General features: G+C 41.5%; 2 protein-coding genes across 3 annotated transcripts in view; one reads left to right on the forward strand and one right to left on the reverse strand.

Annotated features, from left to right (window-relative positions):
• Positions 1–1,455: 1,455 nt before the first annotated feature.
• Positions 1,456–12,116, forward strand: MED28 (mediator complex subunit 28). Its single transcript, XM_061419761.1, has 4 exons — positions 1,456–1,643; positions 4,681–4,747; positions 5,466–5,578; positions 6,847–12,116. Exons 1-4 carry the CDS (start codon positions 1,485–1,487, stop codon positions 7,042–7,044), a joined length of 537 nt encoding a protein of 178 aa, XP_061275745.1. The 5' UTR covers positions 1,456–1,484; the 3' UTR covers positions 7,045–12,116.
• Positions 12,117–13,178: 1,062 nt separating this feature from the next.
• The window catches only part of FAM184B (family with sequence similarity 184 member B), a 120,540-nt gene continuing 118,723 nt past the window's right edge, over positions 13,179–14,995 (reverse strand). For both annotated transcript variants that reach the window (XM_061419754.1, XM_061419753.1), the window contains one exon: positions 13,179–13,420. In XM_061419754.1, the coding sequence (XP_061275738.1) occupies positions 13,327–13,420 (94 nt within the window). In that variant the 3' untranslated portion in view covers positions 13,179–13,326. The remainder of the gene's footprint in view (positions 13,421–14,995) is intronic.

The following is a 14,995-nucleotide window of genomic DNA, read 5'->3' on the forward strand; positions in this document are numbered from 1 at the left end:
GGGATACAAACAGAATGACCATATTCCTGGATTCCTGTGCTTACCTAATCTGGCTGAGATGAAATTTAGTTCTCATTGCTGGTGCATCTGGCTACCAAATATTCAGAAAACCTGGGCAGATCCATAAAACTTTAGAGACAGGTGGTGTAATCTGCATCTGAATCACTAAGGACAAGGCATGGCTTGCAGATAGGCGTGGCTTCAGACAGCAGCAAATCCAAGAGAGAAGTGGTTTAGAACACAATAGTGTTAAAAGATAGCCGAAGTTAAGAAATCTAGACTTCAAGTAGCCCTAATGGCCATTGGAAACCCAAGAGTAAAATGCAAAATGTTTCCATTCTATTTTTGGTTTTATAAAATGGTTACATTTTAAGTTAGAACATTAGTTATCATATAATAGGCTTATTTTTACACCAATATATATTTTTAAAGTCTCCGTTTTAATGCTTACCTTTTAATAGGTAAATATTGACCAATATACCTCATGTAAACAAAAACATCTGGAGTCCTCAAAAATGTTTTAGGATTGTGCCTTGCTATGCCAAGCTGCTTTAGTCTTGTCCGACTCTTTGTCACCCCATGGGCTGTAGCCCGCCAGGCGTGTCTATCCATGGGGATTCTCCAGGCAAGAATACTGGAGTGGGTTGCCATGCTCCAGGGAGTCATCCCCTTACTGAGCTTTAGTTTCCTTCTTGACAATTATCTCTACATGATATCACTCTATATATGTACATGCTTATCCGTCTCTCTCCCACAAAGCAACGGTAAAGTCTCCGAAAGCAGAAAGTTGGGGTGATTACTGTAACCCCCAGATCATTAAATAGAACCTGATTCACAGATGACTCAACAAATGAACTGGATAACCATAAAGTTAAATATAGTGAAAAAGTATTTAGCTTCTGAAAAGATGAATAAGCAAATGTTTTAAAAAAACTAGCATAGTGACTTTATTTAATGTAACCATAAATATCTAAAGCAAATAGCGACTTAACAATGTTAAGTCGTTTTGTTACCTGTATCTCCCCAGAAGGAATTCAGGGGATATTTTTCCAGTTTATTCCCCCTACATCCCCAGTGACTGGATTAGTAAGTGGCACACAGTGAAACTCTCAATAAACGTCTGCGGGATGAATGCGCACCTCCCTTCTACCAATGGGTAAAACTGAGCCCAGAGAAAGCGCCAGGGCCAAAGCAATTTCAGGAGTTGAGAGCGAAGGCGGGACTGGTACAGGAATACCTGACTCCACAGGAGGACGCGCTCCGCTGTACTTACTGATTTCTCCTCTCCACACAACTATGTTAAATCCTACCCTTCAATTCTCAAGGTTAAAGTACAAGCCAGGTTGCCTGTGAGGCTGGAAACAAAGCACCAAACGAACGGTTTCCCGGGCATCCAACAGACGCCAACACGCCCCGACACTGTCGCATGACCAGTTACGTCACGTGACCAGCGGAAAACAGCTCCGGGCACCGCCATTTTAAAAATGGCGGCTCCACTGGGCGGCATGTTCTCTGGACAGCCACCCGGACCTCCACAACCTCCGCCTGGGCTCTTGGGCCAGGCTTCGCTTCTTCAGGCCACGCCAGGCGTTCCGAGAACTTCTAACAGTACCTTGGTGGACGAGTTGGAGTCATCTTTCGAGGTAAGATGAGACGTGGGCGTTTGTGTTCCCAGCCTCCCCGCCCCCGAAAGGCATGCTGCGCGTGCGCAGGTTATCTGTTTCAGCGATATCTCCACCCGCTTACAAATAAGGAAACCGGGTTCAGAGAGCGTAGGTCACTTGCTTTAGTCCGGCCACATCGAGTCGTGGCCGGAATTCTCCTCTAGTAGGCTGCCTGGAGAATCCCATGGACAGAGGAACCTGGCAGGCTACGTGTCCATAGGGTCGCACAGAGTCGGACAATACTGAAGCGACTTGGCACGCAAGCTCAGGCTGGCGAATATGCGTCATCTTGACGTTTCTGGAGGCACGCAGACTGGAAGTTTGTCTGTACCCAATCGGGGGACACTTCTTGGTTCTCAATAGGTTTTTCCTGTCTCACTCCATCCTTGGTCCCGTCCTTGAGTATCCTTTCCTGCGTTCCTGCGTGTTACGTGCTCATCCTCTCTAGACTGCAGTGTCCATCATTATGTCCTGTGTCCTTTCCATTGGGCTCCACCCTTAAAGGGTCCTGAGATAGTGGGTCTCTTGGAGCTGATATGGAGTTATTTAAAAGTTACAGTAGGGGAGGTTGGTACTAAGGACTGAGGGAGGAGGAGGAAAGCTGGGGGGTAAAGAGAGAGAGGCAGAGGTGACCCAGACTTTGAGTTTTGCTGAAACTCATGTTCACTTTGGTTGCATATGACAAGTTTTAAGTCAGAATAGTAATAGATGGTGTGTCATCCAAATATTGCCCCAAATGGTAATTATGTAAATATGTAATGTTTCCTCCCTCCCACATCCATATACAACTACAACTTGGATATAGTTGGGGTCATCAGTGCCTCACCAGCCTGGGAGATTTTTCTCTTTCTTTTTTTAAATTGAAGTATAATCAACATATACTAGTTTCAGATGTACAACACAATTGGATATTTGTATGTATTACAGTGATCACCACAGTAAGTCTAGTTAATATCTGTCACCATACATAGTTACAAAATTTTTTTTTAAATTACTCTGTACATCCCATACCCATGATTTGTTTATCTATTTTTAAAGATTTATTTGTTCGTTTATGACTTCACAGGGTCTCCTCAGGTCTTCATTGCTTCGCACAGCCTTTTCCAGTTGTGGGGAGCAGGGGCTGCTCTCTAGTTGGGGTGTGCAAACTTCTCATTGCTGTGGTTTCTCTTACTGTGGAGCACCGGTTCTAGGCCTGCGTGCTTGAGTAGATGGGGTGCATGGGCTCAGTAGTTGTGGCGCACAGGCTTAGGTGTCCCATGGCACTTGGGACCTTCCCAGACCAGAGCTCAGACCCGTGTCCCCCAGATTGGCAGGTGAATTCTTTACCACTGAGCCAGGAGGGAAATCCCCATGACTTAAATTTATAACTGGAAGTTCCTGCCTTTTAGCTTTCACCCATTTCACTTATCTCATCACCTGTCTCTGGCAACCACCAATCTGTTCTATCTATGAGCTTGGTTTTATTGGTGGTGGTGGTGGTGGCATTTTTACGGTCCATATATAAGTGAGATCATATAGTATTTGTTTTTCTCCAGCTGACTTACACCCTCGAGGTCCATCCATGTCACAAATGGCAAGATTGGGTCCTTTTTTATGACTGAATGATATTTCAGTGTGTATGCCATAACTTCTTTGCTCATTCATCCATTGATGGACACTTGGGTCATTTCTATATGTCTCGGCTATTGTGAATAAATACTGCAATGAACATGGGATACAGATACCTTTTTAAGTTAGTGTTTTTATTTTCATCAGCTAAATATTCGTATGTGTATTATGTTTTATTTATCTATTTATTTATTTATATTTTTTAAAAGGGACAGAGGAAACTAAAATTCCTGAGATGAGTTTTCCTCCCGTCCTCTCTGGTGGCTTTGCTGACTCTGAAGGAGCAGCCCCAGCTTTCTTTGCCAGCTTGTGACTGGCTGGCTTCCTGGATGAGATGTTTTCCAGTAGCCACACGTTTCACAAAGCAGGTGCATGCCTGCTACATCCCAAATCCAGTAGGGGTCACCTTTCAAAGTAATACACAGAATGGGCAGTCTGTTTTTCCAATTTCTTGATTGTTAGAGGATTTTCCCTGGAGAAATCCTTTGATTTTTTGAAGGGTAACTGCAGGCAGGGGAAAGGCTCTCACATTTGGTTGATGGCCTAAATTTGAACCTAGACTTGCCTGCCTCACACCTGCACCTAGTGTAATATGCTTACTAGCAAACTAGGTCCGTGCTTTCCTGAGGTTTGAGATTTCTCTTCCTCAGCCCCCTATCCCCACCCCAGCTCCCATCTGGTTCTCTTTTTGGCCTTTCTGTACTGTGATGGCCCTTCTTTGTCCATTTCCTGAGAGTTACCCTTCCACAGAACTCCTGTGCGCCTAGATCCATGTTTCTTTACTGGGACTTGTTTGTTCATATAACACCACTTTCTCTTAGGCTGTCCAATCAGTCAGTAACATGTATTTATTGAGCATCCACATTGTGCCAAACAGTAAGACAGGCAAAATTCCCAGCTGCTAGTGAGGCACAGCTAATAATGAACTGAGAGAATGGCACAATATCAGTTAACCAAGTTAAAAACAATAAAGCAGGGCTTGAGGTTGGAGCATGAGCAGGAGGGACACCATTTTGAAAGAGTAGACAGGGATAGCCTCTGAGGAGGTGACAATTGATGTGATTCCTGGATGTGTAATGATACGTGTCATGTAAGCATCAGAGGGAGGGGCTACAAATGGGACTGGAGTAGGGATCCAGACCTTTGTGTGGAATGAGATAGCCGGGAAAGGAGCAGCAGTGGGAGAGAGACCAGATAGGGGTGCCTGCAAATACCGGCTTCCTCTGTGGGCCCGATCTCAGTTTACCAAGTTTCTTCATTGATACAATGTCTTGTCATTTGGTATGCAAACCCAGAAGCTGTCAACTAATTGAAGGACATCAGGAGAAGTTATTTCTTACTCTAGAGTAAGATTCTTGATGTGTGAATGACATTTTTTTTCTTTTGTGATATTTTGATCACACAGGCTTGCTTTGCTTCTCTGGTGAGTCAAGATTATGTCAATGGTACAGATCAGGAAGAAATTCGAACTGGTAAGAATTCCCTCATTGCTGATTTTACATTTGGTATGTTTCAATCCTGCTGTATCCTGAGAGAACTTTTCCAGGAATAAGATTTGTGTAGTCAATCTATATACTGCTGATTTTTGTTCATGTCACTCATAATGAACCACTTAAAATGAATGAGCTTTTCATGTTGATACCAAGACAGAGAAGGCCAATAGTGTGTACTGCTTTTAAAGAACTGAGTTTTGTGCTTCCCCCTCCTCATCCCAAGTTCTGTCCCCAGAGAGGTACTTTTGATGTCTTTGTACTGTGTTTTAAATGTTTAATTTCAACTGGAAATCGTGATGTTAACACATTACTGACCAGAGGGTTTTCACAGAAATGAATGTGTGTGGCTGGTGTTTTGTTATGTAAGCGAAGACTGAAACATCTCTGGTCAATAATATTTGGGTAACGAAAGACATTTATATGTCCCTGGTCAATGGGTTGTTAATTGCCGGATCTCTGCATTGTCTTTCTTTGGAAGAACTTTGTACTGTTGGTAGGTCTCTTATTCACTTGATAAATGCACGGATTATCTGCTATTTAATGTTGGTTACATAGGAGGTTGGTGGTCAATATTATTGCTGTGAGCAAGATTAGAACCCCTGATCCCATCTGATATTCTGACTGTTCATTTATGAGAGAGATATGTGTGTCTAGTGTTTTTCTTAATTTAATATTTTGGTCTTTTTTTTTTTTTAAGGTGTTGACCAGTGTATCCAGAAATTCCTGGATATTGCAAGACAGACAGAATGTTTTTTCCTACAAAAAAGATTGCAGTTATCTGTCCAGAAACCAGAGCAAGTTATCAAAGAGGTATAAGCTCAGCTTTCTTCCCAAGTTTAAGGAAGAACAAATGTTGTCAAAATTCCATTTACACTTAAACTGAGGTGCTCCATTTGCCAACTAGTTACAGTGGGGCTTCATAGCTTGAGTGTAAAATGTTGGTTGTCAGTGTTCATGACAACCTGGACCTTAGGGGTGGAGGTGGAAAGCAGGACTTCAAACAGAACAGCCTTTACTTGTTTCATACATTAGTTTCTGTGGAAGATTTTTCTTTAAAAAAAAAAGTTCTACTGCTTGAAAATGTTGAGAAGCCATTAATGTAGATGATAAGCTCATGTTGGACAGAAACTAGTCTGTGTCCCTGGTGCCTTATATACAGGAAGGATTCTAGGCAATTTTGTTCAAGGAATCAAAAAGTCAGTGTTCGTTCCAGGCTCCTTGAAACTCAAGACTTCATTTATCTCAGTTGTTTGAAACCAGAATCTTGGAAATATATTGAGGTTGTCATTAATGGCATTTTGTGGGTTGGGCCAGGGTCTGCTCCCTGCAGTGTGGAAGAGAAGAATCTTCTTGCCCCAAACAGCAATTCCTTCAATGGAAAAAACTAAATTAGAATCATTATTTTCTAATAATTTTTAAAGTAACTTCTCCCACAAGCTGAGCAATCAGTCAAAATGTTTTTATTCTTTGATACCAGCTATTAAGAAGGTGAATGGTAAGAAGATGATATTCCTGTAATTCACCATATGAAATCATTTCCTGATTTGAATACCTGAGTGATACGTATGTTCAAGGCCAGGTCTTAATACAGAATTTTAATACTGTTATTCATTAAAAAAAACTCTTAAAAATTAGGGTTTACTACTTCATAATCTGAAATGATAGAATGGTAGCTGTGAATTCTTTTAAAACAGTTAATATGTGTTTCAGATCCTCAAGTGTTTAGATTCTTCTCACAGTAGGCTTTGGATATAGAAATGTTGGGTGCCCAGAGGCCAGGATAAAAAAGAGACTGATTTTTTTTTTGGCTGCCCTTTGGTACTTTGGAATTTTGTGACTTGTTGTATTACTTATTAAAAGAACATGAATTAGAAGTAACTCAGTGTTAAGCAGGCATCTTTCGTGGAAAGAGTTGCTTTGGGTTATTCAGTTATGCAGCTAAGCAGAGTAATCGGCCTAGTATGGCTTAGTTGATTCTGTTTTGAATTTACTTCTTAGCGCTGTTAACTAATCAGGAATTACATTCATTTTTCATGAGTTTGCTCTGACTTTATTGCTTTGATTGCTTTCATTTGTAGGATGTCTCAGAACTAAGGAATGAATTACAGCGAAAGGATGCTCTGGTCCAGAAGCACTTGACAAAACTAAGACATTGGCAGCAGGTGCTGGAGGACATCAACATGCAGCACAAAAAGCCAGCCGACATCCCCCAGGGCTCCCTGGCCTACCTTGAGCAGGCGTCTGCAAATATCCCTGCACCAATGAAGCAAACCTGAGGAAAGGCACCCGAACACCAGCTGGTGCCGGAGTCAGCCCAAACACTGTTTCACTAAACATCTCTTCTTGTAGACTTGACATTTTGGGAGAACTCTTTGCCAGAGAATGAGATGATTTTTGTTTTGTGCTCTCACCTAAAATTTTCCCCCTATTTTTGTAAGTGTTATTTCTTGAGTACTTTATAAAATGCTTATTGCTGTGGTAAACCAAGTATATTGTCTTTAGCAAAGTTTAAGACTGTTAGTGTGATGCTATTTACAGATTTCTTTTATGTTGTTTTTTTTTAATGCTTGCTTTTATATTGTTTTTATTTTTGTATGACTCAATCTCTCTGTATTTCCAGTTTTAGATTAGTTTGTATGATATGATCTGAGCGCATATCAGATGATGAGGATTTTGGTTGTAGGCTTTTGTGATAATTTACTGTTCAATGGCAGTATATAAAAATATGCAACTTTTCTATTTTTCAAGACTTTGAACTACCTCAAGAAGAGGAGTCTAATGCACAGTGTAAAACTTCCAGAGCCTCACAGTGAGAATATTTTATAAATAGATCAGAAGAGGAAGAGGATTATAATATCGTAGCTTAGTGTAGTGACTGTTACTGTACTGCAGTAACCTGATGCTTTAGAAATCCGGTAGTATCCTTAAATTAATGTTGACTTTTATTTGGGGTAAGTTTATCTTTTGTGTAGTGTTTATTTACCTTTGGGGTGCAGTGGTGGGAGCAGTGATAATGCCAGTGATGTTCACTTCTGCAATAATGAATCAGTTTAACACAGTGGACCCTGCTCTCAACAGAGGCATTGGTGAATATGAACTTGCTGTGATCATCTCTTGAGTTTTAAGTTTTGTGTGTTCTGCTCTTTTGGAGCAGATTTTTTTATTAACAAAGGTTCTTGCTAATGGTGTTGATTCCAAAGGACTAGGACCTTGAAGTGGGAGGTGGGCTGCAGGGTGCATAGGAGACTCGGTGTTGGGAAGATACCTAACCCTCTGTTGGCCACAAAGGCCATCTCAGTTTCTCTGTTGAACTGTTGTTGAGAAATACAAACCAGCATTGTGCCCTGTCTCCTTAGATAAGGCTTTCCTTTCTCTGTTGTTTACAGTCCCTCATTAGATTACACCCCATCACCCACAACCCGTGCAGCACTGTCTTCTGAACAGGCAGTACTTCTGTGACTCAGTGTCTTGGCTGACTTTGTTTTCTCTGGTCTTGAAGGCCCCGCCCCACCCACCTTGACATCCACTCAAGTTTCCGTCTGGCCTGGATGCCACCTGGTCTCCACAGCCTCTGAAGGCCCTCCATCACATCCCCAGGACACAGGACCTCTTGTTTCTTCTGCCAGCGTTGCTTGGTTCTCCCTCTGGGGTTAGTGATCTGTCTCTTTGTTCTCATGAAAAGTAGGCATTATTCCCCTCTGAATACAGAGGGACCATGTGTTATTTTTTATACGTAGTACTTGTTCTCCTGTGCTTTCGTGTATGGTACATAGCTTGAGGCCAATGAATTCCTTCAGTCAGAGTGTATAGGTAAAGCTTTTAAAAGTTGTTTTTAATCACATTACCTGATTTCAAGGTTGTTAACCTGATCATCTTATGCCAGTCAGAAACTCTGATTGGCAGCTTTAGATTTCTTGATTAAAAACCTAACCGATAACATTTTAGACATTCTTTCAGTAATGAAGAGGTTCTTAGTGAAAAGTTCAGAAACTGTTCTATTTGGTGCTTACTAAAAATATTTTGAATTAATGTGTGTACCAGTTATTATGATTTCTTTACTAAATTCAAAAAGTTTTCTGTCAATAACATTTCACTAAATATCTTTTTCATTTTTCGTGATGTATTTTGCTGGTCACCTAATACAGAATACCCTCTAGGATGCCGCCTCCTTCGAGCAGAAAATAATGAGGTATCAGCTGGGATTTCTCTCACCTTCTCTCAAGGGATGACAGACCCACCCACATTTTGAGGGCATCTTTATTCCCTTCCTGTTCTATCTGCTGAAGCATTTACACTGTGTAAGACAAGGCTTTCCTCAAGTGATGTGAGGCCAGGCCAGTTGCCTTCTGCTGGATTTAACCCATTGGGGGCTCTGGTCTGCAGGTCACTCCCTGCAGCTCAGTGTTCTTGGTCTCCCATCTTCAGCATTCCGTTCGTGATACTTGAGCACCACCCGGTTGCCTGGCCCCTCATTCGGTCTCCAGCTCCTCCACATACTCTCACCTGCTTCACTTTGACACTTGGTCATCTTTTTTTGAACTCATTCTCTTTAACACATCTTAACTTTTCTCTTTCCTCTTCTGCCCAGCCTATAAATGTCGACATTCCTAAGGGTTTGGTCACGGGCCTCTGGAGGCCACGAAGGAGCCCTGCTCAGTTTTCTCAAAGGCCTTGCTCTTCCCGGATATGACAGGCGTGGTGGGGTAGTGGAGCCACGTTATTTCTGCCCAACACAGACTTCTTTAATGGGCAGTCAGTCCTTGCTCTGAAGCTCCTCAGCCTGACCAAGGCTTTTTCTCCTAACTCTCCTGCTATCTAAGCTTCTTGCCCAAATCTTCCTTGGCTCTCTCTACAGGTGTCAACTCTGTATCAAAATACGAAGCCTTTTCCTGCCTCCTGCCTCCTCCCCTTAATTCAACACAGGTGTTTCTCCTGAGACACGGGGAGACTTGGCCCTGACATCAGACACTGATTCAGCACTGCTGGGCTGTGTTATTCTCCTGTGAGACAGAAGCAGTCTAAGGGAACCAGCCTCCTAGACAAAGCTGCTCTGAGACCATGTTAGAGTAAAACAAACCACTTCACAACTCTGTATAAGCACAGGAAAAAAGAAAGGTCACACTGCCACCCCTCAAATACCAAACATTGTCCTGGCTTAAAAAAAAAGTGACTACAACTTTATTTTTTAACCATTTGCAGCCATTTATCTCTAGTCGGCCTTCACTGTTGTTGTTCAGTGGCTAAGTCATGTCCAACTCTTTGCGACCCCATGGACTGCAGCATACCAGGCTTGCTTGTTCTTCACTATCTTCTGGAGTTTGCTCAAACTCCTGTCCATTGAGTTGATGATGCCATCCAACCATCTCATCCTCTGTCATCCCTTTCTCCTCCTGCCTTCACTCTTTCCCAGCATCAGGGTCTTTTCCAATGAGTCAGATATTCACATTAGGTGGCCAAAGTATTGGAGTTTCAACTTCAGCATCAGTCCTTCCAATGAATAATCAGGGTTGATTTCCTTTAGGATTGATTGGTTTGATCTCCTTGCTGTCGAGGAGACTCTCAAAAGTCTTCTCCAGCACCAAACTTTGAAAGCATCAATTCTTTAGCACACAGCTCTCTTTATGGTCCAGCTCTCACATCTGTATATGACTACTGGAGTAAGATAAGATCCGGTCATAGAGTTTCCTCTGCTTTCTGACAGCATCCAATTTGGAATGAAGCCCTGCTCTTTTAGAATCTCCTTGAAATTATCCAGTGCCAAAATCTTACAATAGGATCTTTCTGAAACACTTTCTGAGAAGCCCCATGATTCTTCATGATGGACATTCTCCCTCTGTTCCAACAAATAAAAAACCCAACTCATTCAACTATAGCTAGGTTTCTGGTGGTCTTTGCTCCTCCAGCTGTCTCAGTGTATGCCTCCTGGAGGGCCTGACTGACATGTTGCTGTGAGCACAGTCAGAGAATCGACAGCGGGGGAGGCTGGAGACTGGCTCACTCACTGTCCAACTGGCAGGAAGATCCATCCTGAGTGGGATGTGAGTTCCAGTTACCAGCACAAGAGGGTGGCCTCATTGAGGATTTTACCAGTGCTTCCCTGGGCAAGTTTCGCAGTGGAAGGGAACTTTTGTCAATGCACAGATTCAATGTTGCATATAAGAACGGTGGAATTGGCTGGTTAACACTCCACTGTCTCGACTCAGCAAAGGGACAATGACAGAATAACTGTTTAATACTCAAAGGCCTCTATGAGTTCCTGGAGCATCTTTGGTTTTCCCCTGCAGGGGGAGAACAGACAGCTGAGGAGCTACTTGGAGGCAGCAGATCAAAACCAGCGTTGCACCTTGGGGATGATGGTGGAGATGAGTGCTCTCCTTAGAAACCTGAAGGATGCTAGGAAACTGGTCCCAATCATAGCTCTGTTTACTTTTCCAGACTTGCCCTTGCAGAATCCAGGCAGAGGCTGGAGACCGAGTATGTAGCAAGTAGCCTCAGTTGCACCTGCTGTTGCACTGATACTGGAGCACTAAGGGCTCAGGTGTGCAGTGTGCAGCTGCTGGTTGCACAGCTTCACTCTTTTCTCCCCCAGCTAAGAAGCAGTTGGCAACTGGGAAATGTTCCTTTCCAGGTTTGTTCCAGGAATACATTAATTCCTCCTCTCTGTTATAATATAGCCTAAAGAGATACCCTGTTTTTCCTCCTACGTCAATTCTGAATCAGTTCATTTCTCTTCATGTCTGCTGTTAACCTCCAAGTCATCCCCATTATCTCTAATATTATCTATCAATATTATCTAGGGTACAGAGAGGTAGAATTTCATTCCCTGCTGGTGAAGGTGTAAATTGCTAGAAATTTTTGGTAATTTGGTAGTATTACACAGAAAGCCTAGGTATATCCTTTGATGCTTTATTTCAATACTCAAGGAATATATCCTAAAGAAAAAATGATAGATGCATGCCAAGATGTACTTAGCAAAGATAATTATTTGTGTATAATCTTAAAATTTAGCATGATCTTTTAGTCACATGCAACGAGTTAAAACTGATGTGGGGACTCAATAAAATTCTATCTCTGTAGCATATGTTATGCTGAATTAAATAGCCTCCTTTGTTAGTCATCATGGGAAAATACTTCAACAAAAATAGAACTACCTGTATGTACTCTTTTTAAAACACAAAACACTATTCTATAATGTTCACTTTAAGCATGAAATAAAACTAAAAAATACTTGATACTGAAAAGTAACAGGACATGTTACACGGACAGAAACAAGTATTTGCATTTAAAAAAAGTATGTTATTGGGCTACATGTTTTAATTAGGTAGTAAATTTACTTTCAAATTGTGAATCTGAGTTGTAATTGCATTTCTCTCAAAATGACCCAAGTGCATGAGCAGCTACATTTAATTGGAGATGATCTGACTGAGGTTAATGTGAACTCCCTGTTTCCAAGTTCAGCCTTTGTATAATTTCACCTCTGAAAAATCAGTACAAGTCACAACCATTTTTATTGCCCAGTTTAAAGTTTTATTCAAAGAGCAAAGATTTGACAGTGCATGGAATAGACAACTGTTTATAGGCCACCTGCTGGGCCAGCACCAAAGGATTGAGGATATATTTTTCCCACTGAAAGTTGTATTGAGTTTGTTAAATTGCAGTGCTCCATCAGAGGATCAGACAACTCAGCATGGACTGACAGCAAGGTCAGCACTGAACGGCCATTCCCAGTTCCCTTTAATCTACTGAGCATCCATGCGATGGGGAAACAACACACCACGAGGCAAGACTATAGGTTCAGTAGGTCTTTGACTTCAAAGAACAGATAATCTAGAAACTGTCACAATCCAGCTGATGCCACAGTCGTTGAGGTTGAGATGTATGACAGGGTCAGGCTCCGTTATTCACAGAAAAATCCTGGCAAAGCTTAATTACAATTCATGATTAGAATTATTACCCATATTTTGTTTAAACCTCAAAAAGCCCCTTTGAGGTAGGTGTTACACCCTCTGTAATCTTCATCTCCTGGACCTAGGAAGTCAAAATATTTGATCCAACTATGCCAATGTCTGCTATAGTCCATTACTAGTAGTTTGGTTTGGTTTTTAAAAACTGGCTTTCCTGGTTATTCTGAGCTTTGTTTTATTCCCCTTCCTATTGAGGTTACGTGTGCATTTTGGAGTTATTTACATAGAAACACTTTAAAGTGAAGATCCTGGGAAAAATGAAACCACTTTCAAAGTAGACCATGGAAATCACAAAGTCTGGTATTCCACAAGGTGGTGTGCAATCTTATGGACACTAGAAATATCATGTACAGGTCATCAGTAACATTAATGATATTTCCCTCTGGGTGCTTTCTGACAACACTGGCTTGTTTCATCTTATTATCACAATGAAACAGTATGAAATGTTAATGTAAGAATTTGTTTTAGCTATATATGTAAATCATATTACAAGCAAGTTATTTGGTTGGTTGGCTTTTTAGTTCATTCCTTCAGTCAGGTGTTTCAAAAGAAATGTTTTTCAAATATCCTCTTTATGCTATCCCAAGGATCAGTTTAGAAGGAAAAATACTTGGTAAACCATTCCTGGTGTGCTGAACCTTGCTTCTGTTGGACTTCTTTGGGTTGGGCTGTATCATCATCTTGTGTCCTAAAAACAAACAAGTTTTCTTAGATGGTTTTGAAAATTATTCAGTAAACAACTTAATATGCCATCATCTTTTCAGGGAAAGATAACTACCACTTTACTCTTAAAAAGATATAGAATGTGATGGGTTGATACTGGTAGCTAGAAACAAGTTGTGAAGGATGAAGATGAGGAGAGAGCATCTAATTCCATTGTGGAAACAATGCTCTCCATTATTTCACTTAAAATGAATGAGGCATATTTTGCAACATTTACTATTTAAAAGAAAAAATATATATATAGGCTGAGCTGGGTCTTGGTTGCTGATGGGGGCCTTCTTTAGTTGTGGCAAGCGGGGCTACTCTGTAGTTGCAGCGTGCGGGCTTCTCACTGCAGTGGCTTCTCTTGTGGTGCTCGGGCTTAGCTGCCTTATGGCATGTGGAATCTTCCCAGACCAGGAACCGAACCCGTGTCTCCTGCACTGGCAGGTGGGCTCAACCTCTGGCTCCCAGAGAAGTCCGAAACATTTACTATTTATTTCAGGCACAAATTAAATAATAAACCCCTTTCAAAAAAAAGTAAAAGAAGAAATGGTTAATGAATATAAAATTACACTTATGGCCTCTTCAAAAGTTACCTAATGTGCTCTGGCCTTTCAGTGAGGCTGTGAAATTAGTCTAATAAACTGAAAAAGAGAGATGATAAGTAAGTACAGTGTGTACCTATCTGAAAAGTCTCTATCTGTACTTGTGAAGCTTCTTATAAAACAGTGGGAACACAGCTTTAGAAAGGTGTGTGATAATGAGATGAACAGTGGCCAGGATCAGGCCGGCTCTGGCTCTGGCAGTTAATAGACCATGTGCTTGGGATTCTAGGCCTCAGTGTCCTCAGCTTCGAAACAAAGGGCTGGACTTGCTCAATGATTGGCAGGGGGTCCTTCCAGCTCCACATTCATTTTTGTTCATAGTCTTGGGCAGGCAGGGCCTTTGGAAAAGGAACATTTCAGAAGAGGCCTCTTCTGAAAAGCAAACTCAGAGTCCATAATTCAAGATTTAGCTCTGAACAAAAATTGGGCAAGAAGGAAAATCAATAATAGGGGAAATCACACATTTCTGGAAGAGAAGCATGCTGTAAGGGTTTCTGGAAAACAAAGCAGTATCAGAGAGCACCATACGTGATCAACCAAACCCACAGATTAAGAATAAAATTACAAGATTATATAATGAATCTTGAGAAATAACCTTTTAATAATAGTGGGAAATTGCTGAATAGTTCTATGCCAGGTCTTGTGCTGAGCATGTTCTATGGATTAATTCCTTTAGTTTCACATGAATCTGAAGAGGTAAGTGGTATATTATCTTCATTTTAGAGGTGAGGAAACAGAGATGTCAAGTGAGCTGCCTAAAGCCACACAAGCTAAGAATGAGGAGGACCAGAATTTGAATCCAGACTCAAGGCCAGATGATGACAGCCCATTGTTTGTGTGAACCACTCTGAAGTCATTGGCTAAGTGATTCAGTGTCCCCTGTCTACTCATCCATGGAAAAAAAAAAAAAAAAGAAAGGTTTTCTGGAATTTGTTATCAGGAATAGTATCTCT

This window comes from Bos javanicus, chromosome 6 (genome assembly GCF_032452875.1).
Source record: "Bos javanicus breed banteng chromosome 6, ARS-OSU_banteng_1.0, whole genome shotgun sequence".
NCBI classification, from domain to species: Eukaryota; Metazoa; Chordata; class Mammalia; order Artiodactyla; family Bovidae; genus Bos; species Bos javanicus.